Source organism: Pseudoliparis swirei, chromosome 2 (assembly GCF_029220125.1).
Source record: "Pseudoliparis swirei isolate HS2019 ecotype Mariana Trench chromosome 2, NWPU_hadal_v1, whole genome shotgun sequence".
Lineage (NCBI taxonomy): Eukaryota > Metazoa > Chordata > Actinopteri > Perciformes > Liparidae > Pseudoliparis > Pseudoliparis swirei.
The window spans coordinates 20,605,104-20,631,042 of NC_079389.1; the positions used below are offsets into that span (position 1 = coordinate 20,605,104).

A 25,939-nucleotide genomic window follows, 5' to 3' on the forward strand; every position below is an offset into this window, starting at 1 on the left:
ACTTTATTGTCCGTCTTTTTCTGATTCAACAGCGGCGGGACATCGATGACGCGCGGAGCAACTCGAGAGCTGATTGGCCCGATTTGCGAGATATTTTTTTTTGCATCGCCCAAAGCGTTGAAATATTTCAACTCGGGGCGAAAATTGCGCCGCTGTAATCGCGTCGCCCACATCGCGTCGCCCCAAATGCCCCAAACGTGCCGCCCGGAAAAATGCCGCGTCTGTACGTTGACTTTTCATGAGATTCGGTGGCGCGAAAAAATCGCATCGCTTTTGGTTTGAACGCACCTTTACACTGACATCTGTCGCCGGTTATCATTCTTCTTTCGGGGAGAGAAGAATAAGAATATACACTTTTATTAATCCCCAAGGGGAAATTAGTTCTCTGCATTTAACCCATCCTTAGTTATTAAGGAGCAGTGGGCTGCGGTGAAGCGCCCGGGAAGCAACTGGGGGTTCAGTGCCTTGCTCAAGGACACTTCAACTTGCAACTAATGGGGAGAGCGGGGATCGAACCCACAACCCTGCGGTTGCAGGACGGCCCTCTTACCCCACTGAGCTAAAGCCGCCCCCAGAGAAGTCCAATGAAATGAAATGAACCCGCGTGAAACCACGAATAAGTGGAGAATCTTTACAGTCTCACGATAAAATACATAATGGATTGTTTATTAAACCACGATCATCACGGACGACCAGTGTTTGCTCCGTCTTTGGACTCTGCAGATGGGTCGGAAAAGGCCTGTTGCAGTGAGGTGTGTGAGCGAGAGAGAGATAGAGAGAGAGAGGAAGAGGAAGGGAGGGAGAGGGAGGGAGAGAGCGAGAGAGAGGGAGAGAGAGAGGGAGAGAGAGGGAGTGAGAGAGAGAGGGAGCATATGTGAGTGTGTGTCATGTGCTACGCATCCAGCCTGACTCGTACCATCTTCCCGGGTTCAGGGCTCGAATCGGGTCGGCCCTCTCCACTTTCTTAAATTCCTTGGTTTCATCTTCTCTCCATCCTTCCTCCTCCCTCGTGGTCATCCCTTTTCAATGCAACTGTCCACATTGAAGCTGATACCGTAAGCATCACAACAAAAGGATGCGCCACGCAGGAGCTTTTGTTTCTCCATGCGGCGTCGCCCGCTTTCTGCGAGGTGGAGAGCTCCGGCTCCGGCGAATAAAAGACAAAGGACACCTCTCAGAGAGACGCCGAGATAGGGAGGAAGGGAAAGGAAAGGAGACGTGTGTCCAAGGAAATCAGAATCTGAGAGTCTCGGGGAAGAAAAGAGAGGAGAGGAGAGGGGAGGAAGACAAAGCATGGAGAGGGGAGGAAGATGAAAGCTCTGTGGCTCTATAACCAAGTCCGAGCTCGGCCTCAAATCTCCTGTTACCATGGTGATTTAACTGCCAATGTGCTGTCCCCAAGAGACTGTCCTGGAAACACAGGGAGGTGTAGGGGGGGGGGAGAGAGAGAGAGATTTTTTGGGGGGGGGGATTTTTGAAAAACACTTTATTTACATTTTCTTAGCCTTTACACCGTTTCTTTAAAAAGAAAGTGTTTAAAAAAATCTGGTTGTTTAAAATAAAAGCAAACCAAAAAAAACATTTAAAAAATAAAATAAAACATGTTTTAACACGAGCTCCTCCTCCACCACAGAACAAACAATACCGTTAAAACACCAGCGTTGTTTAAAAGCATCCAGGTCTCCAATGTGTTTATAAAATTTGTAGGCAGCTCCTATGATAAAAACCTTCTCTGTGAAAACCACATTAAAAAGACTAAAAACCAATGTTAAAAGAGCGAAGAAACTCAAAAGTCTCTTGCAATCATTAAAAACATGGTAAATAGTCTCCCGGAGGTCACAGAAGGGGCACTGGCTCAGGACAGCGGGATTGATGACTGAAATAAAAGCATTAGACGCGACAGCACCGTGTAAAATCCGCCACTGGAGGTCAGCGGTCCTTTTCTTCAGGGGAGGCTTGTATAGGACCCCCCACTGCGGGCCAGGGCCTCCATGCCCAAGTCTCTCTGACCACACAGTGGGCGGTCTGTTGCACAGTCTGGAACAGTTGATGCTCTTCACGCAGTTAAAATACAGTGTCTTCTTATCTGCTTTTCTCACTGTGAATGTTTCTGGGTGGCTCGTTCTTAGCAGGGGGCCGGTGAGTCCCCCTAGCCCCGGGCTGAGGGAGATGTTTGGGAAGGGGTCTGCAGGGTCCGGCTCTGTTCTCTGCTGGCTGTAGTCGTTGAGGAGGCTCCTCTCCAACCCGGTCAGCCTCTGCCTCCACAGCTCCAGGAGCCTCCTCGCCACCCGGTCGGAATGCAGACCCAGCAGGGAGCCCAGGGCCGGGGGGGTCGCTCAGCGTCGGCCCCACTGCATCCACCAACTGCTGCAGGCAAAGGGTCTTTGTTCGCAGCAGCGCCTCCGTTAGTCCAGGGGTGACGCTGCTGCTAATGTCTAGTTTTGCCCCGTGAATTAATGGTTCTCTCAACAACCAGAACAGAGAGTCAGACTGTGAGCACCTTTCGTGTTTAAAAAGGGCCCACGACTTAAAAACACCCTGATAAAAAGGAGGCAGCCCACTTATCTTTAAAATACTGGAGTCTATTAAAAACAGAGCAGTATCCAGCCCCAGGTTGTCAGCACGTCTGAGGATGCAGCTGGCCACGTCTCGCCACACTAAAAACCCCGGACTCGTTAAAAACTTCTGAACAAACTGTAATCTAAAAGTGGCCGTCCGGCTGGCCAGGTGGACAAGGCCCTGTCCCCCCTCCTCTCTGGTTAAAAACAGCACCCCCTGTGGCACCCAGTGTAGACCCTCCCAAAAAAAATCCACAATTTTTCTTTGTATGTGGGCTAAGAAGCCAGAGGGAGGGTCTAAAACGGTCAACCTGTGCCACAGTTGGGATGCAATAAGATTATTTAAAACCAGTACTCTACCCTTAAAAGACATCTGGGGGAGCAGCCACTTCCACTTGGAAAGTTTCCCCTCTATCTTCTCTGTGACGCCCTCCGTTCTTCTGGACCATGCTCGGCTTCCCAAGGTATACCCCTAAATATTTAAAACCGTCCTTTTTCCATATGAGCTTTTGTGGAAGAACCGGGAGGCCGCCACGCCACTCCCCCACAGCGAGGGCTTCGCTTTTCTTCCAGTTCACCCTCGCTGACGATGCCGTGCTAAAATCCTGTACAATTTGATTTAAAAGGTTCACATCATTTTGGTTTTTAATAAAAACTACGTTGTCGGCATACGCCGATGAGATCATTTTTTTATTAAAACCAGGTAAAACCAAACCATGTAAGCTAGAGCGTATTTTAATGAGGAGGGGCTCGAGGGAGAGTGCGTAGAGCATCCCGGACAGAGCACAGCCCTGCCGGACCCCTCTACTCACTCTAAAAGGAGCACACAGCCTGCCGTTTATCTTCAGCACACTCTCAACATCACTGTACAACACCTTGATCTTAGCTATGAAGCCAGCGCTGAACCCAAACTTCCCCAGAACTTTCCAGAGGAAGCCGTGTTCAACGCGGTCAAAAGCCTTTTCCTGATCTAGAGAAATCAGACCAGTGTCCATACCCAACGAGCTGGAGACCTCCAAAACGTCCCGAATGAGGTGGACGTTATCCACCATGGACCTGCCGGGCACACAGTAGGTCTGGTCCCGATGGAGGACCTGCTCCATAGCTCCCCTCAGCCTGGAGGCCAGGACCCTGGACAGAAGCTTGTAATCCACACACAGCAGAGACACAGGGCGCCAGTTACCGATGTCCTGCGGGTTTCCTTTTTTAGGCAGGACATCGGCATGGAACCGGAGGCCAGACTCTCGTTGAAGACTTCTAGGATGTCCCCTCCGAGGACATCCCAGTATTTTTTAAAATTCAGCGGGAGGCCGTCGATTCCGGGCGCGCCTCCTGCATTCCCAGCAGGGCAGCTTTCAGCTCTTGGGGGTTATGGGTCTGTCGAGCTCCTCATTAGTCTCCTCGGAGACCTGAGGCAGCTCCCCACAGAGCCCCTCCGTCGACTCTCCCTCCTCCCTATACTCAGTGGCATAAAGGGAGGAGTAAACCCCACCGCCGCTTCCGGATCTGGCTTGGTTCCACAACCGCTGGCCTGCGTCCGTCAGCAGTGAGTGGATCACTCGCCCCTGCCCACTCCTCTTCTCCAGGCCGAAGAAGAAGCTAGAGGGAGTGTCCATCTCCGCGATGGTCTGGAATCGGGACCTGACCAGTGCGCCTTGTACTTTGACTTCGAACAGGTCGGCGAGAGCCGCCTTTTTACTTTTGAGGACTTCAATATGTCCTCGATCTCCTGTGGACTCACTCAAACTTTCTAGGTCCACGATCTCAGTCTCCAGGTCCTTCATAGATCTGGTGACATCTCTAGTGACGTTGAAAGTATGCTGCTGACAAAGGAGCCTAATCTCTACATTACCACAGTCCCACCACTGCCTAAGATTATTAAAATCACTCTTCCTCAGCCTAAAAATGCTCAAAAAAATAAAACAACACCTCTCTAAAACTCCTATCGAAAGTTAAAACTGAATTAAAATGCCAATATGCGCTCCTAGGTAAAAAGCTCCTTATAAAAACATGACATAAAACCAAAGAGTGATCGGTAAAACCAGCCGGAACAATGCTGCACATTTTAAAAATATTTAAATGGTGCTTAAAAACATAAATATGATCTAACCTGGCTGAGGAGATCCTTCCCTCCCTAACGTGGGACCATGTGTACTGTCGGCAGTCCGGATGCATCCTTCTCCACACGTCCACCAGACCATGAGAATGGACCAGCCTCCTCAGAACCTGCTGTGAAGCTGGATGTGGCTCTGTGTGGTTTCTGTCTTTAAAATTATCCTCTGTGCAGTTAAAATCCCCCCCCAAGAATAAAAAATCCTCCGAGGCACAGTCATTTAAAACATCATTAACTTTGGATAAAAACAGCTTCCTCTCTGCCCCGGTTGTTGGAGCATACACATTAATAAAAAAAACATTAAAAAGGTCGAACCGTGCTTTCACAAAGAACAGCCTCCCCTCCACGATGTGTTTGACCTCCAGTGACCGCGGGCTGAAAGCCCTGGAGAAGAGGAAGCCCACTCCTCCGCTGAGGTTGGTGTTGTGGCTCAGGAGGACTTCCCCCCCCCCCACTCCCTCCTCCAGTCCGCCTCGTTGGTGCTGTCGCTGTGCGTCTCTTGTAAGAAGAGAACATCGTTAGCTTTCATCTTGTTAAATTCATAAATTGATGTTCTCTTCTTACTGTCCCTCGCTCCATTTACGTTTAAAACTCCGACTCTGAACGTGTTCATTCAAAGAAAAGAGTTTAAAAAAGAAATAAAACTTAAAAACAACAAATCAATTAAAACACACATTGGAGCTCTCCACCTCCCCCTGCTGGATGCACTCCTTCACTTTAGGTAAAAGTTTTCTAATTCTAAAAACCTCCTGCTTATCCAATTTCTTCTTTGCCATGTGGTAGCGGCAGGAGTGTTCGAAGGCCACGAGGTCAGGGAAGTGATCCCTGACCTCTACCTTTTTTTGGTTTTTCGTTTTATATAAAAACAGACTGATCTCATCAGCTGTATATAGCTTTTGGGTTTCACTGTTTGTTAAAATCAGAGGAGAGTCGCTGTCGTCTGACCCCTCCTCGTCGCTGCTGTCCTCCACCTGCCCCGCCCCTTGACTCCTCCTCCTCTCCTCCACCCTGCTGGCTTTGGCTTCGCCGCCGGCGCTCTGGTCACTTTTTCTTTTTGGGGCCTCTTTCTGCCCCCCTGCTTCCTCCTCATCCATCTCCACCTGCTCAGCCCCCTCCTCACCTACACCTTCTTCCTCCGCCCCTACGACTCCACCCCGCTGTCCTACCACCTCCATGGGCTTCCCATCAGCATTCTCTTTGTTCTTCCTTCCTTTTTCTTCCTCTTTTTTTCTTTCGTCATCACTTCCTACCCCAACCACAGCCTCCCCCCCACTGCTCTGGGTGATTTCAAACCCTTTGCCACCATCACCCTTGCCAGCCGTAGCCCCATCAGCAACATTTCTTTTGCTTTTCTTATTTTCTTCATCATCACTTCTCACCTCCCCCCCCCCCCCCACTGCTCTGGGCAGTTTCCCCACCTTTGCCACCATCTCCACCCTTGCCACCATCAGCCCCATTTTTTGGGTTTTTCTTATCATTATTATTCTTTTCCCCCTTTTTTCCTTTTCCTTCTTCCTTTTCTTTTTCCTCATTATTTCCCAGCTCACCCACCTCCTCCCTTTCACTGCTCTTGGCAGCTTTAGCCCCGTCACCACCATCACCACCATTTTGTGAGTCTATTTTTCCTTTTTTTCCCATACCTATCCCACCCACAGCCTGCCTTTCACTGCCCTGGCTAGCCTCACCACCATCACCATCGCCACCATTACTCACGCTCTCATTCATACCCACCACATGTGTGTCGGGTACAGCAGCAGTGAGGCCGCTCGCCGCTGCGCTCTCCTCTGGAATCGGAGCCGCCGCGCCGGCCGCTGCGCCTCCTCTCAACCAATACACATAGAATTAACCCACGTAACTGTGAAAGAGAGAAAAGAAAAGACACACACTCGCTCCACTCCGCTCACACACACCCAACCGTCACTCTGACTCACAGCGCAGAGAGAGCGAGAGAGAGAGAGAAGAGAGAGAGAGAGAGAGAGAGAGAGAGCATATGTGAGTGTGTGTCATGTGCTACGCATCCAGCCTGACTCGTACCATCTTCCCGGGTTCAGGGCTCGAATCGGGTCGGCCCTCTCCACTTTCTTAAATTCCTTGGTTTCATCTTCTCTCCATCCTTCCTCCTCCCTCGTGTTCGTCCCTTTTCAATGCAACTGTCCACATTGAAGCTGATACCGTAAGCATCACAACAAAAGGATGCGCTACGCAGGAGCTTTTGTTTCTCGATGCCGCGTCGCCCGCTTTCTGCGAGGTGGAGAGCTCCGACTCCGGCGAATAAAAGATAAAGGACACCTCTCAGAGAGAAGCCGAGATAGGGAGGAAGGGAAAGGAAAGGAGACGTGTGTCCAAGGAAATCAGAATCTGAGAGTCTCGGGGAAGAAAAGAGAGGAGAGGGGAGGAAGACAAAGCATGGAGAGGGGAGGAAGATGAAAGCTCTGTGGCTCTGTAACCAAGTCCGAGCTCGGCCTCAAATCTCCTGTTACCATGGTGATTTAACTGCCAATGTGCTGTCCCCAAGAGACTGTCCTGGAAACACAGGGAGGTGTAGGGGGGGGGGAGAGAAAGAGAGAGAGACAAGGACAAGTAGAAGGGCAAAAACAAAACAAAAAAAGAGGAGGCACAGGTGTGCGAGACAAGAGGTGCAGTGAGGACAGAGGAGGACCAAATGAATATTATCATGATAATTATCTGATTTATTTCATAATAATAATTTAGGACAGGAATATATAAGCATTTTTGCTTCGACCTATTCCTTGTCAGTCTTTCGGTTTTGTATATAGATATATACACTACCGTTCAAAAGTTTGGGGTCATCCAGACAATTTTGTGTCTTCCATGAAAAATCACACTTTTATTTATCAAAAGAATATAAAATGTCATCAAGACATTGACAAGGTTAGAAATAATGATTCATATTTGAAGTATTAATTTTGTTCTACAAACTTCAAGCTCAAAGGAAGGCTAGTTGTATAGCTTATATCACCAGCATAACTGTTTTCAGCTGTGCTTGCATAATTGCACAAGGGTTTTCTAATCAGACATTAGTCTTCTAAGGCGATTAGCAAACACAATGTACCATTAGAACACTGGAGTGATAGTTGATGGAAATGGGCCTCTATACACCTCTGGAGATATTTCATTAGAAACCAGACGTTTCCACCTAGAATAGTCATTTACCACATTAACAATGTACAGTGTGTATTTTTGATTCATTTAATGTTATCTTTATTGAAAAAAACTGTGATTTTCTTTGAAAAATAAAGACATTTCTAAGTGACCCCAAACTTTTGAACGGTAGTGTATATATATATATATATATTATAATAATATTGTATTGTAGTGCAATGATTCACTGAATAAAAATACACAACAACAACAATATTGGACATACCTGTGTCAGCTGGAAACATAAATATAAACTCATGCTTCTCCGTTAGCTAACGCATTGCCGTCAGCGAGAGATACGTCACTGCTACGTTTACCCGAGCAGTCAAAATAAATGCAATGTTGATTTAAATGAGTGTAAATGACACGTAGGGAAAGCAATTATGATGTGGAGTTCATTAGAACGATGACTCGTCCGCTCACGTCTCACCCATCGTCTATGAACTGTGTTTAGATGAGAGCTCTTTTTCTCGGAATAAAGCGAACCGGCGATGTGAATTATCCACCAACAAATAAACTGATCACACATTAGACGGACGCACACTTGAAAGTACCTCTGCCCTGTGTGGTCGACGTGGGGGTATCCAACACAATGGACCAATAAAGACACTTATTACCCTGTCATGTTTCATCAAGTAATTGTTTTTCATTTTGCATAAATTAATTTTTCCGTGCAAAAGACGCATCATGATATGATATGATATATTCCTTTATTCGTCCCACAGTGGGGAAATTTCAAAAATCACAGCAGCGGTGCACATCAGAGCATGAATAAAAATAATTATAAAACACAAAACTCAATACTAAAAAACTAAATACTAATACTAATACTAAATATACAAGGGGAAAACAAAGTAAAGTGCTGAGTAAAGTAAAGTGCTGATCATGTATGTATTAATATGGTGACTTTAATTATAGCAAACTGGGATTAAAACTAATCAATCGATCCTAACTGCTCTCTCTCTCTCTCTCTCTTTCTCTCTCTCTCTCCACAGCCGTATCCTTCATGAGACACAGCTCGTCCTCCTTTGGATTTGGCGTGAGTTCCACCTTCCTCTCCCCCCCCCCCTCCCTCCCTCCCCCCATTTGCATTGATCAATTAGTCATAACTTTGGTCTCTGTGATTTATTCATGAATCACATTTCCAAAGTGTTATTGGTCCCTTTGTTTCCAAGGTAACGGGGCAGAGAAGCTCAGGTTGAACGTCAAAAAGCCGATAAACATGTCTGCTGGCTTTACCCCCAAATAGTGTAATTAGTAAAAGAAGAAGAAGAAGAAGAAGAAGAAGAAAAGACTTAATAGCTGTGAAGTCAAAATGAAGTCCTCCACACCCGAGGCCAGTGAGAGGAAATGTGATTAACACGATGTGATTAAAATATTAGGATCCGCAATCTTCTCTGTTCGCTATCTCTCTATTAAAGATTGGATTTCAATGAGCAAGAGCTCGGCTACGAAGACGAGTGGATTTAACGCCGCGCGGAGGTCTGTGAATGTTACGCCGTGCGACTGAGCCACGGCACGATGACGCTTAAGGACGGATAAGACTCGCCGTAGAGTTCTTTGAGAGAGGATAAACGACCAATATTATCGCCTCGACGACAAACCCGCAGTCTCTCGGTCGCGCAGCTGTTGTATGTTTCACATCACATCAAAGCATCCATTAGATCAGCCGATGCGCACCGAAGGGCCTCGATGTCACGGTTTAGTTCAAGTTAACTCGTCGTCTCGTAACTTGACCCCTCCCCCTCTTCCCGCCGCAGTTCGACGCCGCGCTGGACGTCCTGTCGTCCATCATCGTCCTCTGGCGCTACAGCAACGCAGCAGCTGTGCACTCTGCGCACAGGGAGCACATGTGAGTAGCAAACCGCGTGCTGAGTTCAATTGCTGTTGGACGAATGAGTGCTTGGCATTGAAAATGCGGAAGGTTATGTTTTGATCGCTGTGTATGTATTTATTTAAATATTTGTATGTGTGTTACTCGCATAACTCAAAAAGTCTTAAACCGAATCGCATGACATTTGGTGGGATGATTGGTTATTATACGGGGACCATTTGATTGGATTTTGGGATCGATCGGGTCAAAGGTCAAGGTCAAGGTCATGAAAAGGTCAACATCTTCTTTCTACCATAGCGCGGTCAATTTTGATCCAATTGGCATGCAACTAATGCCAAAATGTGGCTGCGGCGAAGGTATACGCTCTACCGAGTGCCCGTTCTAGTTTTGTCTATTTTTAATTGCCTCTCGTTCTTGATTTTTTTTTTTCCCCCCCAAAAAAATTGCAATTTTCCGGTCAGAGAGGGAATTTATTTTCGGGATTGTGTGATATTTAAATATTTGGTTTCACTGGTAAAGACCAACCAATGGAAAGTGACGGATTGAAGTGGGAGGTAGCATCAGGTTGAGCTTGAGTCCATCAGATTGGCTGCCAGGTGTCCATTTAACACACACACACACACACACCCCTGAATGTACAAACGCATTACAGCTGTAAACTGTAATACATGTGTCTATCAACCCAATACGTGACGTCCCATAACCACATCATGTCGGGGGAGGGTATCCAGACCACGTTGGGATCGAGCTGCTGTGTTCATGTCGTTGTGGTTGAGGCATCAGTTTCTTGACTGTCAGCACATGTTACCGCATTCAAGACCCGGAACTCAAGCGAAGCGATTGTTTGTAACGTCGCCTCTTTGCCCGGTGCATTGTGGGGGTTTTGTCGTGACTTGACCACATTCCCGAATCAGGAATCGGGATGAACGCCGCCTCGTGTTCCTCTGCGAGTGAGACTGTGAAAGAGTCGAGCAGAGGCGGTGAATAACCGTACTTCATTTCCACTGCTGCCGAAGCAGTTGAATGTGCATGTGTGTGCGTCCAGGCTGCTCTTGTCATCATCGGTCTCCATGTTCTCAGGGGGACCGTCTCCCCATCGCGCCCAGGCGCCCTGAGCCTGACGCTGATGTGACCTGACTTGACTTGTCTGTCTCTCTGTCTGCAGGGCGTGTGTGGTCCTGGGGGTTGTGTTCATTCTCTCCTCCATGTGCATCGTTGGAAAGGCCATCCATGATCTGTCCACCAGGGTGCCCCCGGAAGTGGTAAGACCACACACACACACACACACACACACACACACACAGCATACAACACTCAGTTTACCTCTTACGTTGGGCCTTGTGATTCTCAACAGAGTGTTTTGAAAAGAGACAAAGCTCATTAGCGGCTCCTAGCTATCCCCACTGCCCCCCCCCCCCGCCCCCCACCAACAACAACAACATAAACAACCTGGTCACGTGTGAGTTCATTGGGAACGAGTCACCCCGCATACGCATTACGTGTGCATTATATGCACCAAATACCTGAGAATCTACAATAGCCTGGAGTTCCATACGATTTCAGTCAATGCACACACACACACACACACACACACACACACACACACACATCACTCACTGTGAGCGCGGTATCTTTTTATAGCCCTCTGCTGTAGCTCCTCTGACGTCAAAGTTCTCCTCTCCCTCCACCTGGCGAGTGTTCCTTTTCCCTTGGCGACGCAAACACACACACACGCGCGCACACACACGCTCCACCCCCCGCCCTCTCTCTCTCTCTCTCTCTCTCTCTCTCTCTCTCTCTCTCTCTCTCCCTCTGGAGGTGTTAAAACTATGAATAAGATCCCCTGAAATCGTCTGGTCTTTCTGTTGCCGGAGCACGGCCCAACCCTTTCGTTATCACGCTGTTGGCTGAGCGACCCCACACATACACACACACACACACACACACACACACACCCACACACACACCCTACCTCCCTCCCCTCCCCTCCCCACAGCACATCTGTTTTTCCAGGCCTGTGCTTTGAAACCTTCCTGTTTGGGGTTCGTAAATGATTTAACCTTCGCCGTCTTACCTTTCTGAGAGATGTGTACACTCCACAGAAGCCGTCCACCCCGAGCCTTTTTCAGTTCTAAAAATGCACTTCTTGATTTTAGAGTTATTGAGCCCAGCAGCAGATCTTAAAATACTTTCATATTTCATTTGCACACTTGAATTTTAAAACAACCTTGATATGAGGTCAAATGTGTGCACTTTAACAAGAATAACATTGGCGCAGTTTACCCTGAGCAGTTTTCCTGTAAAGACATGAAACTGCATTGAAAGCATTTACCATGGCCCTGCTGAGACTCCGCCCACTGCTGAGACTCCGCCCACTCCTCTACCTCCATCTGCCTGATGGATCGTGGAGGTCTGGATGGTGGAATATGCCGAGTACCAACTATTCATCCACTCTGTGGTATTCATTGTGTTGTTCCTGTGTTTTAATGTGTGTGTAATGATTCCTTCTGGTCACATGACATCTATTGTTCTGTCCATCCTGGAGAGGGATCCTCCTCTGTTCTCTCCTCAAGGGTTCTTACCTCTTTTCCCACGCGCGTCGAAAAAAAGTGTGTTCAGACCAGACGCGTCGCGACGCATCGGGGGCGGAGTATAAATGGGTCGAGGAACGACAGGACCGCAGAGTACTTCCACTTTTTAGTGGACCGAGCTGCACTCCCACTGCGCTTCTCTCTCTCTCTTCTTCTCTCTTTGATACGCGTCTCTGAGACTTTTCCACCTCCGGCGGCAGATCTCCTCTGCCATGAAACACATATGCCGGCGGTTGGTTGATAGTAAAGTACAACAAATAGCGAGAATAAAAGCAAATACATACATTCAAAACTTACCAGGTAGTCCAACGGCTTCTCCGACCTTCTTCCACGCTTCATCTTTATAGCTCCGGTTTCGGTCAGTAAAAAGAGTCGTGTCATAAAGTTCGGGGTGCCCACAAACGGCGACAATAATCTTTTCCTCCATTTTCTAAACCGGCAGGACGATGACGAGCGGAGCTGCTCAACGCTGATTGGCTGACGCAACTATGACTCGCGCGTTTTTGCTGCCGGAGTTGGGAAATTTCAACTCGCGCGTCGACGAGCTGCGTCTGTTCGCTCTGTTCGCCCCGCGGCAAACGCGTCTGATGCGCTGCTCGCTGGAAACTACGCAGCTACGCAGCTTCTACGCAGCGTCTACGCAGCTGTGCATTGACTTTGCATGTAATCTCGACGCGCGTCGAAATTTCGACGCGTTCGGTGTGAACACACCATTGGTGGCCAAACCCCCCCCAGGGGGTACCCTTAAAAAAATGACGCTGTAGTCTACACAGTAACAAGTAATGTGTATTTCTGACCGTGGCTGTTTTTAACGAGAGCTGGAGTACATCCACCAAAAGTCCTTTCAGGCTCTTTTTACCCAGAAGGCAAAGCTTTACGTGAATCCCTTTGCCCCGTGCGGACGGTTCAGCTAGAAGCCGTCTTGGTTGAGCGGTTGATGCTCCGCTGCCGTTACGTGGATGGAAGCTGGGGGTGTGAGGTCTCAGAGGAGCTTCCTTTGAGCCCATTACCACCGCCTCTCTCTTTGACGTCCTGTCTCTCTCTCTTCGGCCCATTCTCCTTCCCCCTGTACTTTATCTTCTGCCTGTCCGGGTGCTGGATTAATCAGATAACGATCTGGACTTGTATGTGAAATACGTCCACGATACTGTAAAAGCAGGGGTTTATCGTTCCCTTCTGGTTGATCCAGTCTCTCTCTCTCTCTCTCTCATCTCTCCTCCCTCCACTTACTCACTCTCTCATTGTTTCCCGTCCACCATGATGCCCAGATCCTTTCTCCAACCTCTCCCTGCAAGATCACCCGGTCTGTCCCCCTCCATCAACACTCCATGACTCATATTGTTCCTCATTCATCCCTTTGTTTCCACCTTTGGGCTTTTTCTTCTTCTTCTTTTCTCTTCTGTGTGGCAGAAACAAGCTGCTTCATTGAAGTCTCCATCTAACAGAAGTCAGAGGGGATTTGTCACACCGGCGGTGATCTGTGCGTGTGTGTGTGTGCGTGTGTGTGTGTGTGTGTGTGTGACCGAAAGAGCCAGGCGGAGATTTCGGGGGGAATGCAAATGGAAACGAAAATCTGAGGTAAACCCGAACCGGGTTTCTCCTTCCGAGATATCTCCCTGTCCGCGTTGTGGATCGCTTCAGAACTCCAGAGCGAGCGGTGGTAAAATGTCGGCCACCTCGAAGCACGGGGCGGTAAAATCTCACCGAGGAAAGCCAGGAATCCCGATTCGCATCACGTACCGTGTGCCTGATTAAAAAACGGAGAGCTGAGATTGTCTCTCCCAGGACCGATGCGACACATACAGACACACACAAACACACACGCTGGCTTTGACACACTTCTCTTCTCTGATCTTGCTCTCAGTGAGTCAACACATTCGCATCATCTGAATTAGGAAGTGCCGGTGAAGAACTTAAAAGGGTCTGAAAAGACACAATACACAGAGACCATGAACCCTCTCAGCAGTGCAGCTGCCACATGTCCTGAATAACTTCACGACTCACTTAAGAGACGAGAACTTTCAGATGTTTTTTTTACTTAGAAAATAAGACTGAGAAATGTTGTCTTCCTTGCAACATATAACTGTTTTTGAAAATGCGGAAGGTAATGTTTTTGATCGCCGTGTATTTATTTATTTGTATGTGTGCGAATAACACGCAAACAGCGTGTTATTCGCATAAGTCAAAAAGTATTAAACCGAATCGCATGAAATTTGGTGGGATGATTGGTTATTATCACGGGACCATTTGATTAGATTTTGGGATCGATCGAGTGAAAGGTCAAGGTCAAGGTCATGAAAAGGTCAACATCTTCTTTTTACCATAGCACGGTCAATTTTCTATCCAATTGGCATGGAAGTAATGCCAACATGTTCATAATTCACTGCCCAATCTTGTGATATGCGAAGGTATGCGCTCTACCGTGTGCCCGTTCTAGTTATTATTATTATTATTATTATAATAAAATCTCTTTTACAGAAAAACATTAATAACAGTAACAATATCGACTAGAATGCCTACATTGACCTTAGCCGTGAAAAATGAATTCCAAAAACAATAAAAACGACACAAAGAAAACAAAATAAAAAAACACAGATCTGCTTCTCCTTTGAATAAATACAAACTGTTATTGGGCCTGATGGCGGTCGTCCATGACGTCACCATTCAGCTCCGCAGATGGAAGCTCCGTGACAAAGAGGAGGGGACACGGAGAATCTCAGGTTACAAGCAAGAAGTTGCAAAAGAAGGGAAGTTAAACTATAAAGAGAAATAAAGGCGTCGTGCTTCAACGTGTGAATAAAGGCCCGTTACGTCTGTTCAGAGAGTCTGACCACGGACCGCTTTGTACGTCAGAGCCATGACCAAGAATGCCCGGTGAAGTAATGTGAAGCGCCAGAGTTGGAGTCTTCTCTCGTGAGCGTCTCATCGACTTCAGATTCTCTCTTCCTTTTCTCCTCCCCCCCCATAACTCTGATAGGGAGCCACTCTGGGGCCGAGTGCAGGTTTTGTGCTGAGTCAGTTCGACGCTCTAAAAAACTCACATCCTCTCACATCACTTAAATTCGAAGGACCTTGGGTCTGTAAATCTATTATTGATGGGTGAGCTGAGCCGGTGGGTCGCTCCGTCTGACTGATAGCGTTGGCGCTCCTCGCTGTTTGCCTTTACGGACACCGTCTCTGTGTCACTCTTTGGTGCGTCGCTTTATCGTTTTCGCCTCATCCGATAACGAAGACGTCCTCTTCCCTTTTCTTCCCACAGGACAACTTCCTCTACAGCGTTGCTATCGTGAGCGGACTCACATGTGCTGTTCTGGCTGTGGCCAAGTTCATGCTGGGAAGAGTGCTGACCAGCCGGGCACTCATCACCGATGGTAGTAAACACACACACACACACACACACACACACACACAGTTAAAATAACAAGCTTACAAATGGCTCCAGGACAGCGTTAGGAAATGGTATTTGGCTCATGCTCAGGAAAATGATCTTAGCCTTTCAGTGTTGATGATTTGTGTCTGTGTGTCTCGACCCTGCTAATCACAAATAACTCAACCTGAAGAGTTGCAAAACGGACTTTCGTGCAATTTAAGATAAATACATAGAACTAGCAACATCACATTGTAAAAATATGTATAGTACAATTACTTCTTATGCAGTGAAATGGCCCCTGTTATTATTATATATTATTATATACCGTATGTTATTACTGTTCCCTTTTTTTTGTCAGAGGCATTTCAGGGTTTTAGCCGCTCTAGATGGAGCTAATTTTATTATCTTATTTTATGGTGGGTAGTTAAATTAACTTTTGTTCTCAGTATATTCCTTTAGAGGCTGTAAGAAGCAACAAAGACATGAATGTTAAATAAATTAGCAATAAATTAAAATAACTCCCAAATAACTAACCCATTGCTCAAACCCCTGACAAAAGACACTAAAGTATTAAAAGCAAAGCCACAAAACTGTGTGTGTGTGTGTGTGTGTGTGTGTGTGTGTGTGTGTGTGTGTGTGTGTGTGTGTGTGTGTGTGTGTGTGTGTGTGTGTGTGTGTGTGTGTGTGTGTGTGTGTGTGTGTGTGTGTGTGTGTGTGTGTGTGTGTGTGTGTGTGTGTGTGTGTGAGAAAGATGCTCTCACAACTGGATTGAAAGAACTGAGGTTGACTGGCTGCTCACAGACACATGTGCAGGTGTAAGCTCAGAGCGCACACACACACTCACACACATACACACACTCACAAACGCGCTGCTATTCCCAGGTCTCCGAACAGATGCAGGGCATCAATCCAATAAACCTTAGCTTGCTGTTCTCAGAGACTGGATTTATTTCCCACCAGACTTTACACTCACTGCAGGCGAGACATTAGCCCACCATGCCGGCCTCCACACGAGGAGAAATGTAATTATTTAAAAAAACATCAGCTGCAATACAGTAGATTAAATCCACAATTATATCGTAATTGTTATAGCATAATATATATATATATATATATATGCTATATATATAGCACCTGTGCTATATATATATATATATATATATATATAAGAAACATGAATTCAGGCATTAAAATTGCAAATAATTGTTTTAACAAAATAAAAATGACAGGGTTTAACTTTATATTATATATATATAATATAAAGTTGTTATTTTTATTTTGTCAAAAAAAATATTTGCAATTTATATATATAAATAAATAAATATATATATATACACACATATATAATATAATAGCATAATATTGTATGTTATAGCCATTTGTGTATCAAAGGAAGTCCAGGAAGCGATTGGCCAAGAGATATTCGGGAGTCGGTATTCATGCAGGAACTATTTTCTGTAATAGTTGTTACATGAAACGGCTCAGAAACAAAATAAAATATAGATCATCTGTTCGGAAACACAACACACACCAGAATAATCTCGACTGATGAATAGCACTGGCACTGTAGAAAGAGAGTCAGAAATAAGTCTGTTTGAGTGACTGTCCCTTTAAGAGAACTCCATTACTCATACATGCAATACATAAACACGCGTGACTTTTTGTCCTATTCTGTTCTGTTTCTCAGGGTTCAACTCTCTGGTCGGTTCCATCATGGGATTTTCCATTCTGATCAGCGCCGAGGTCTTCAAGCACCACACTGACGTCTGGTACCTGGACGGCACCATGGGAGTTCTGATTGGACTCATCATTTTGGCATATGGCATCAAGTAAGATACAAAAACCCAACCGGTTACATCCATTTCTGCCCCCTCCCTCTGGAACTCTCTCCCCAAAATCATCCGAGACTCCACCGAACTTTCATCGTTCAAATCACAAATCAAAACCCACCTGTTCACAACTGCTTTTAATGCGTGATTGTCTGCTCTCTACGCTCTTATTTGCTTTTATCGTTTGTTTTTATTGTAATTTTAGTTATTTTTATTGCATAGCTTTTAGAATATTTTAACTACGTGTTGCAAAGAGTCTTTGAGTATTTTGAAAAGCGCTATAGAAATGTAATGTATTATTACTATTATTATTATTTATTTATTTTTTTACCTATTGATTTGAAATGTTTCACAATTCCTCAAATCTTTAGGTGTTTTTAAAAATAGATTGAAAGAGTTGGAAGGAGGTTAGATGTGTTTTTTTACTGAGGTATGTGCACCTGTGTGGACTGGGATGTGATGACTTGAGTTTTGGTTTTACTCATGCTGTCATCTAAAAAAAATATTTTAATTTTGTCATTGTCCGTCACATTTCTGAAATTTAGTTTAGTGTGCTCCTAGCTGTCTTGGCCAGGACACTCTTGTAAAGGAGAGTTTTTTAGTATTAATGAGGCTTTTCCTGGTTAAATAAATTTTAATAAAATATATTGAAAGCCGTTCATGCCGGACTCCCGCGTGAACTCGACAGCGGTGTGTGTGTGTGTGTGTGTGTGTGTGTGTGTGTGGCCCAATGCCCAAACGCATTCGCTGATGAAGACCACGCCGAAGGTGACACAGGTTTACAGTTGGTGTATTGTGAAATGAATGAAGGGATGATCATGTCCGGAACGAGGAGGGTAGAGGGGTCGTGAAGAGCGGGTTAGAGGGGTGCGATCGGAGACTGCTGGCGTCTGGTGGTTAGAGGGAACGGTGGGGGCGGGGCCTCGTGGGGGCGGAGCCTCGTGGGTGGGGGTTGTCTTTTCTGAGTCCCCCGTTGTTCCCGTAGTCCTGTAGCAGAGAAATGGGAAGACAAGAACGGGGTCGGGAGGGAGGGAGGGATGTCGGAGCTGAGACGAAGAGGGCGTGAACAGGTTTGACGTGTTTGAGTACCGACGGCTCGAGGGATTGGCTGAGTGAGGGGGCGTGGCCTTCTTTCCCGAATTAAGTTCTTTAAAACGCCATTTAGCATTTTAAGACTTTCCCGATTCCTCCAGAGCATTGGTTCACGCTAAAAATTAACATCCATTGAAAAAAGGATGATGTAATCATTTTAAAAACTCACAACGTGTGTTTCCTTAAGAAAATATTCTTCAATCCATTTTTTTAGGGCATTTTGCCATTAAAAAGAATAACGCATTCCTTCTCCTGCCAACCACATGTTGACCACATGTTGACCACATGGACACAACGGGAGGCTCCCACTGATAAGTTACAGATCAGCTACATGTTCTAAAAAAGATGAATCTGTGGGTATATTGTGAGATATTGAATCGAAGCATGTTTGAAATGATTACCTTCGCATTGAAAATGCGGAAGGTTATGTTTTGATCGCTGTGTATTTATTTATTTATTTGTATGCGTGTTACTTGCATAACTCAAAAAGTATTAAACCGAATCGCATGAAATTTGGTGCGATGACTGGTTATTATCCGGGGACCATTAGATTTTGGGGTCGATCGGGTCAAAGGTCAAGGTCATGAAAAGATCAAAATCTTCTTTTTACCATATAGCACAGTCAATTTGTATCCAATTGGCATGCAACTAATGCCAAAATGTTCATAATTCAACGGTCAATCTTGTGATATGCGATACCGAGTGCTCGTTCTTGATTGTTTTTGTTTTCGTTTCTGCACCCGCAGGCTCCTGAAGGACATGGTCCCCCGAGTGAGACAGACGAGGAACTACGAACGCTTTGAGTGAGACGTGCGTTGACCGGACGGGCCTGTCCACACACACACACACACACACACACACACACACACACACACACACACACACACACACACACACACACACACACACACACACATACCTGGCTGCCTCCTGCCCTCTTCTTTCTGTCTTTCATACACACTTTGATACACAGCTCACCTGCACATGCATCCACCCTCTCTCACACACACACACACACACACACACACACACGCTGTGCACTGTACATAGAGCAATCACACATTCAGACATGACGCACGCACAAACACGGATGTCGGAGAGACTTTGAGGGAAGAGGACGCGATTGAAGACCACACACACACACACACACACACACATCCTGGAGAGAAAACACTTGAAGTTATTTTTTTCTTTTCTTTTCCGCTCTTCTTCACTTTTTGGTTCGTGCTACGAGCAGCTTCGATGTAAAAAACTAAAAACGAGAACGAGGCCAAAGCAAGAGGGCCGGTCTCCCGTCCTCGGGATGCAGCTTCGGGTTTGTGCGACTGAAACGGAGATGAAGTACCGCTGCTCCGTGACACCACTTATTCACGTCGGCACAGTTCCCCACACCGCGAGAGACCACAGGATACACATCTGAATATACATTCGTTGAAATAATGGGGAGCAAAATTCCAAATGATGAAATGGTGATTATACTTAAATGAGGCCTAAAAACTCAGTATGATTCATGTGGTTTTATTGAGATGTTATTGTCTCCCTATTCTCTCTTAATTAAGAACATATATATACTGTATATATATATATATACTCCCAAAATGAGCTTGAGGGCTCCTCACTTTATTTATTTACATTTATTCTTTATTTCAATCATTTTATTTTAAGTTTTTACAAGTTACACCAGACAATCAAAAACAACAACAAATAAATAAAAATGACATAACAACCAACTATACGAACAATCAGACAAGGAAGAAAAAATAAATAAAATAAAATAAATGAAATAAATAAAATAAATAAAATAAAATTAATTAATTAATTAATTAATTAAAACCACAAACATAAATCATATGATTTACATTTATTCTATTTCTAGTAATTGTTAAATACAGGCTGTAAAGCTAAAGTGCACAAGTCGTATACACACATTGCGCAGCCCACTGAACTGTGGGTAATGCGTCAGAGCACAAATTAGCGGACGTCCCTCCGCCCGGCGACAGTTCAGCACACATCACTAATAACCAGGAATTGATTTCAGGGGAGTCGGTGTGTTTTGTCTTAACTGCTGTATCTGACTTTCATCGCCGTATGCTGTGCGTATCTCTTGATTTGTTTTTCACACACACATAAATGGGTCAGGGAATTTCTGAAATCCATTCTAACAACTGAAGAACAGGAATAAAATCCAAGTTGTTACGGGTAAGATGAACTTAAACGTCTCGATGTTTATATAGATGGTATTTTATGTGTTGATGTAAGACAAGATGTAAACCACTCTGCAGGAAGGTCTCTGGTACCGTTTGCTATAATCCTAATACAACAATTGTCTCCATGGAGTTTTGTACTGAATCCAGTTTGGATATTTATGCTCGGTTAATATTATTTTATCCATGTTTTATTCTTCTTTTCTCTTGTGTTGAGATGCAAAGTCGGATGACAAAAAGTGTAAAACCTAAGAAACAAAGCACAACGGCAAAGATGAAGCAGCCAGTGGGAATATCCATCGTTTCCATTGCATGTCATTTACAGAGACGGAGGGGGGGGGGGTCTTATTAATCATTCGTCCTGCATGTTGCCATCGTCATCATCCATCAGTGTGTGCAACCAACTGAATGTAAATACCAAACCGCACAGTCTGTACAAAATGTGTATTTCACTGTTCGGGTGCATCAGTAGCAAAAAGTCACAACTGTAGTCGTAGTACTTTGTGTGGCCGACATAACAGGCTTTTCTTTGGAGTAGGCAGCATATAGTTGCAGTGCAGGATGATCAATGTTGCATATGGTTACAAATATATATATTTACTCTATAGCGATTATACTGTCAATGTTGTTTTACATTGTACTGTTGAATATTGGTGAAATGATAAGTCTTACTGTAAATGTTTGCACTGTAAGTGAAGACCTCAGACTGGATGTAGGCGGGGCCTGTGGGCTCCCCTGTCACTTATGAGAAGGTCTCCACAGAAGAACGGCTTGACCAGCGAGTCTTTGTTTTACACGCTGGAACCCGGTGGTGCGATTCCCTTGTTGTTTTATTGACCTTCGGCGGTCGTACGAGCTCAGACATGCAATCAGCCGGAGAACATTTGAAGGGAAAACACGTCAGAGTTAATGAAACACCAAACGGAGTCATCCTCTTGGAGACAAAACAAGTTCAATTCATGCAGTGATCTTATACAAAACGTGAAATACGTTGCTATAAATAGTTCATAGGCAACAAAGACACACACACACAGGTATTGAACGCATGCGTAATGCTTCCCAGCCTCTAACATGAAGGTAAACTGCTTCACGGCCTGCTCTGTTCCTGTGGATGTGGATCCCGAGTGCCGGGGCGCCCCCTGGTGGCCGACGGCCGCTAGTGACAAGAGGCGTCGTCAGGATTCAAAGGGAGAGTCTAAATGACCCCCGGGGCTGAGGTCACAGGGCCAAAGCTCTCGGCTCGGCACGCCGGGTGCAAACGTCTCCATTGTTATCTTTTTTTCCTTTTTCATTGTGCGAAGAACATATAAACGCCCCCGTCGGCGTGAACCGGCTCACACGGGGGGCGACGACGACGACGACTCGCCAACAGCACGCTGACAGCACACTGATTTGTAATGTCGCCCCCTCCCTCCCTCCCCCCCTCTCCGATGCACAGAAGACAATCACGCCGAAGACTTTTTAACTCGCAAAAGCACAAGAAGGAGAGTGCGTACGCGGCGACTCCCACCTCGTGAGGCACAGAACAAACTCCTCGTAACTCTGAGCAACCGTGCTCTGCCGCTCACCCGAACTGGACCGTCCTCCGATGAAGTGATTCCTCCGATGAAGTGATTCCTCGCGTGATTCCATTCTACCTCTCCTCTTTGCACATTATTTCCATGCAGCTTTTCTCTCGTGCGACATAATATTTACCCCCTGACACGCCTGAGGCCGGATGCTGCAGTGAGTTGCGGTTGCATGTCGTAACGTCCATAATGGGGTTTATTTTAAGTTTTTATTTATTTTTTACATCGCCAAATGAAATATTTGAACCCTCAGACCAACGGGCCCCTCGAGGTTTGTGAGGACATCCCCATCGGGGCCGTGCATTTGCACTGGCGGCGTGATATTTGAGTCATTTTGCAGCATCCGTCCTCTCTTCCGACATGCGTGTTTCATTCAAATATACTCTAGTAATGTTATTACCGCTTAAACCGTACACTTGAATTCATTTCACAAAATGATGATAGCAATACTCGCCACTTCTCTGTTGCTAGTCGGGTTTGCATGGGCCTGTAAAAACAGCTTCAGTGCATTGCAGCCACACACACACACACACACACTCACTCACTCACACAGAGTATACAAAAGCACAACATACATGGATCGGTGTAATTACATTTCCAATAAATCTGACTGTAACAGAATATATTATGTGTCTGTTAGTACAGTAACGACATCAGTGGTAGCAGATGATGTAACAACTCTGTTCGTTTATGTAAAGGAACTATGAGGTCTCACTTTGTCCAAAAGCAAAGTTTTATTAACGAATAAAGTTTTATCCTGCTCAATGTTTTTTCCTTTTTTCTTCTTTTTGCAGACACACAGTTGTCATGGTGGGTGAGCCAGAGCCATCCGTACTAGCACCAAGTCATGGAGTCAGTCCATGTGTCCAATCATATTTATTTATTTATTTAATTGAAATGTATTCAACCAGGAAAAGACTCATTGAGATAACAACAAATCTCCTTTATGAGAGTAAGACAGTTTTAGACATACAAAATAAAACAGTGACAATAAAAAAGAATATATACATTTATATATGTATTTATATATATATATACAGTATATATATATCATATGTATATATATATATATATGTATTTATATATATACAGTATATATATATAATATGTGTATATATATATATAATATGTATTTATATACATATATATGTATTTATGTATATATATAAATATATGTATTTATATATATATATATACATACATGTTTTGTCCACTTGAACAATCAGCTGCTATATCTAGAAGGAAAAGGTGAAGAAAAAAATAGTAAGGAGGATGAACAAATAAATAATAAAATAAAAAACACCTTATCAAAAAGTGTTGCAGCAACAAGCATCGTTCATCCGTGGCGTGGACCTCGTCCACACTGCTGTGGATAAAGTGTTCTTTGTGCACTGACGGAGACCCTTGAAGGAATGGTTTGATATCTTTTCTTTATTTCATGAATATTATTCTATAATAACCATATGGAGGGGAAATAAATCCTGTTAGTGCAAAGAACCCGGTGCGTGACGGATCTTACTTGCTTCCCCGTCTCTCTCCGCCCGTGGACGTGATAACTTCCTGTTGAAAGGTGAGCCACACTCACACAGACACACATAACGCTTCTGTGAGGTTATTTACGGTGATGGAAATGTCCATTTGTCTTTGTTTCTCGTTCAGTCGGCGAGGCTTAGGGCTAAGAACTACGGCGTTCCTCAGCTCGGCGTGTTCTCTCACCTGCCACCACCCCATTTCACACGTTTACATCACCACCGTCGTCTCAGTCTCGCTGCTCTGGAAAGATAAATGCAACATTTAGAGAACCTCGAGGAGATGGCTGGAAAAATGGGGCATTCAGGGCCCCATTTGTCTGGTTTCACAGACGACTGCGAAACACCCCAGAGCGTTACGGTCGTTATCCGGTGGGTTCTTGTGTCTGAAACGTGGCTCTGCAGACGAGCTCTCGCCCCTCGTCTACAAACTGAAAAGGATTTGGGGACGACACGAGGACTTACATATATGTTTTAATTAAAGCTGCATTAGAGAAGGGTTGAGGAAAGGAGGGGGCGGCGGGCGTGTGCCAGTGCACATTAATCCTTCGTACTACTTTGATCACAATCTGAAATGGTATAGTCCAACTGGTCCTTTTGCATGAAAGGTCATTAAGGTCACCTCTGTGTTTGTGCCATGTCGGGACGCTTCAGAGCTCAGAGTCTATAACCCTCCTGTCTTTATGACCCCAGCTATTAAAATCTCCAGAAAATTATAAGAATTATTATTGTTTCCAAGTTTAAGTGTGAGGTTTTATGTTTGTTTGTTGACTCAAAGAAGAACACCATTTAATTTTGAAAATATCAAATTGAAGAAAGAGGTTACAGGAGGGTTAATATTAAATCGGAAAAAAACCTGAAAGTTAAGAAAGGGTCATGAGTCATGAGGCTGAGACATTTCGGATTAAACACACAAAAATACCGTTTTTTTTACCGCTATATACAAATTGGTTGTTTTTTTATTCACCAGCGTCACACAGAGAAATGAAGGTGTCATCTGGAAACAAAAATGGTTCTCCAGCGTGATGCCACATGGAAGAACCATTTCGGTTCCACAAAGAACCTTTCAACCAGGGTTCTTTAAAGAACTATGTCCTTAAATAGATCTTTAAAGAACCTTTGAAGGTGCCTCAGAGAACCTTCAAACATGGTTCTTTAAGGCACTATTTCTGGTTCCACAAAGAACCTTTCAAACCAGAGTTCTTTAAAGAACTATTTCCTTAAATAGATCTTTAAAGAACCTATGAAGGTGCCTCAGAGAACCTTCAAAACATGGTTCTTTAAGGCACTATTTTTGGTTCCACAAAGAACCTTTCGACCAGGGTTCTTTAAAGAACTATTTCCTTAAATAGATCTTTAAAGAACCTTTGAAGGTGCCTCAGAGAACCTTCAAACTTGGTTCTTTAAGGCACTATTTCTGGTTCCACAAAGAACCTTTCAAACCAGGGTTCTTTAAAGAACTATTTCCTTAAATTGATCTTTAAAGAACCTATGAAGGTGCCTCAGAGAACCTTCAAAACATGGTTCTTTAAGGCACTATTTTTGGTTCCACAAAGAACCTTTCGACCAGGGTTCTTTAAAGAACTATTTCCTTAAATAGATCTTTAAAGAACCTATGAAGGTGCCTCAGAGAACCTTCAAAACATGGTTCTTTAAGGCACTATTTTTGGTTCCACAAAGAACCTTTCGACCAGGGTTCTTTAAAGAACTATTTCCTTAAATAGATCTTTAAAGAACCTATGAAGGTGCCTCAGAGAACCTTCAAAACATGGTTCTTTAAGGCACTATTTTTGGTTCCACAAAGAACCCTTCAAACCAGGGTTCTTTAAAGAATCGTTTACTTAAATAGTTCTTCAAATGACATGTAAAGGTGCCTCAAAGAACCTTCAAAACATGGTTCTTTAAGGCACTATTTTTGGTTCCACAAAGAACCTTTCAACCAGGGTTCTTTAAAGAACTATTTCCTTAAATAGATCTTTAAAGAACCTATGAAGGTGCCTCAGAGAACCTTCAAAACATGGTTCTTTAAGGCACTATTTCTGGTTCCACAAAGAACCTTTCAAACCAGAGTTCTTTAAAGAACTATTTC

General features: G+C 44.8%; 1 protein-coding gene across 1 annotated transcript in view; it reads left to right on the plus strand.

Annotated features, from left to right (window-relative positions):
* Positions 1-23,086, plus strand: part of tmem163a (transmembrane protein 163a) — a 69,167-nt gene extending 46,081 nt beyond the window's left edge. Inside the window, exons 3-8 of the mRNA XM_056436342.1 lie at positions 8,829-8,872; positions 9,594-9,685; positions 10,833-10,929; positions 15,518-15,629; positions 17,316-17,457; positions 19,296-23,086. Of these exons, the coding sequence (XP_056292317.1) occupies positions 8,829-8,872; positions 9,594-9,685; positions 10,833-10,929; positions 15,518-15,629; positions 17,316-17,457; positions 19,296-19,356 (548 nt within the window). The 3' untranslated portion in view covers positions 19,357-23,086. The remainder of the gene's footprint in view (positions 1-8,828; positions 8,873-9,593; positions 9,686-10,832; positions 10,930-15,517; positions 15,630-17,315; positions 17,458-19,295) is intronic.
* The last annotated feature ends 2,853 nt before the right edge of the window (positions 23,087-25,939 follow it).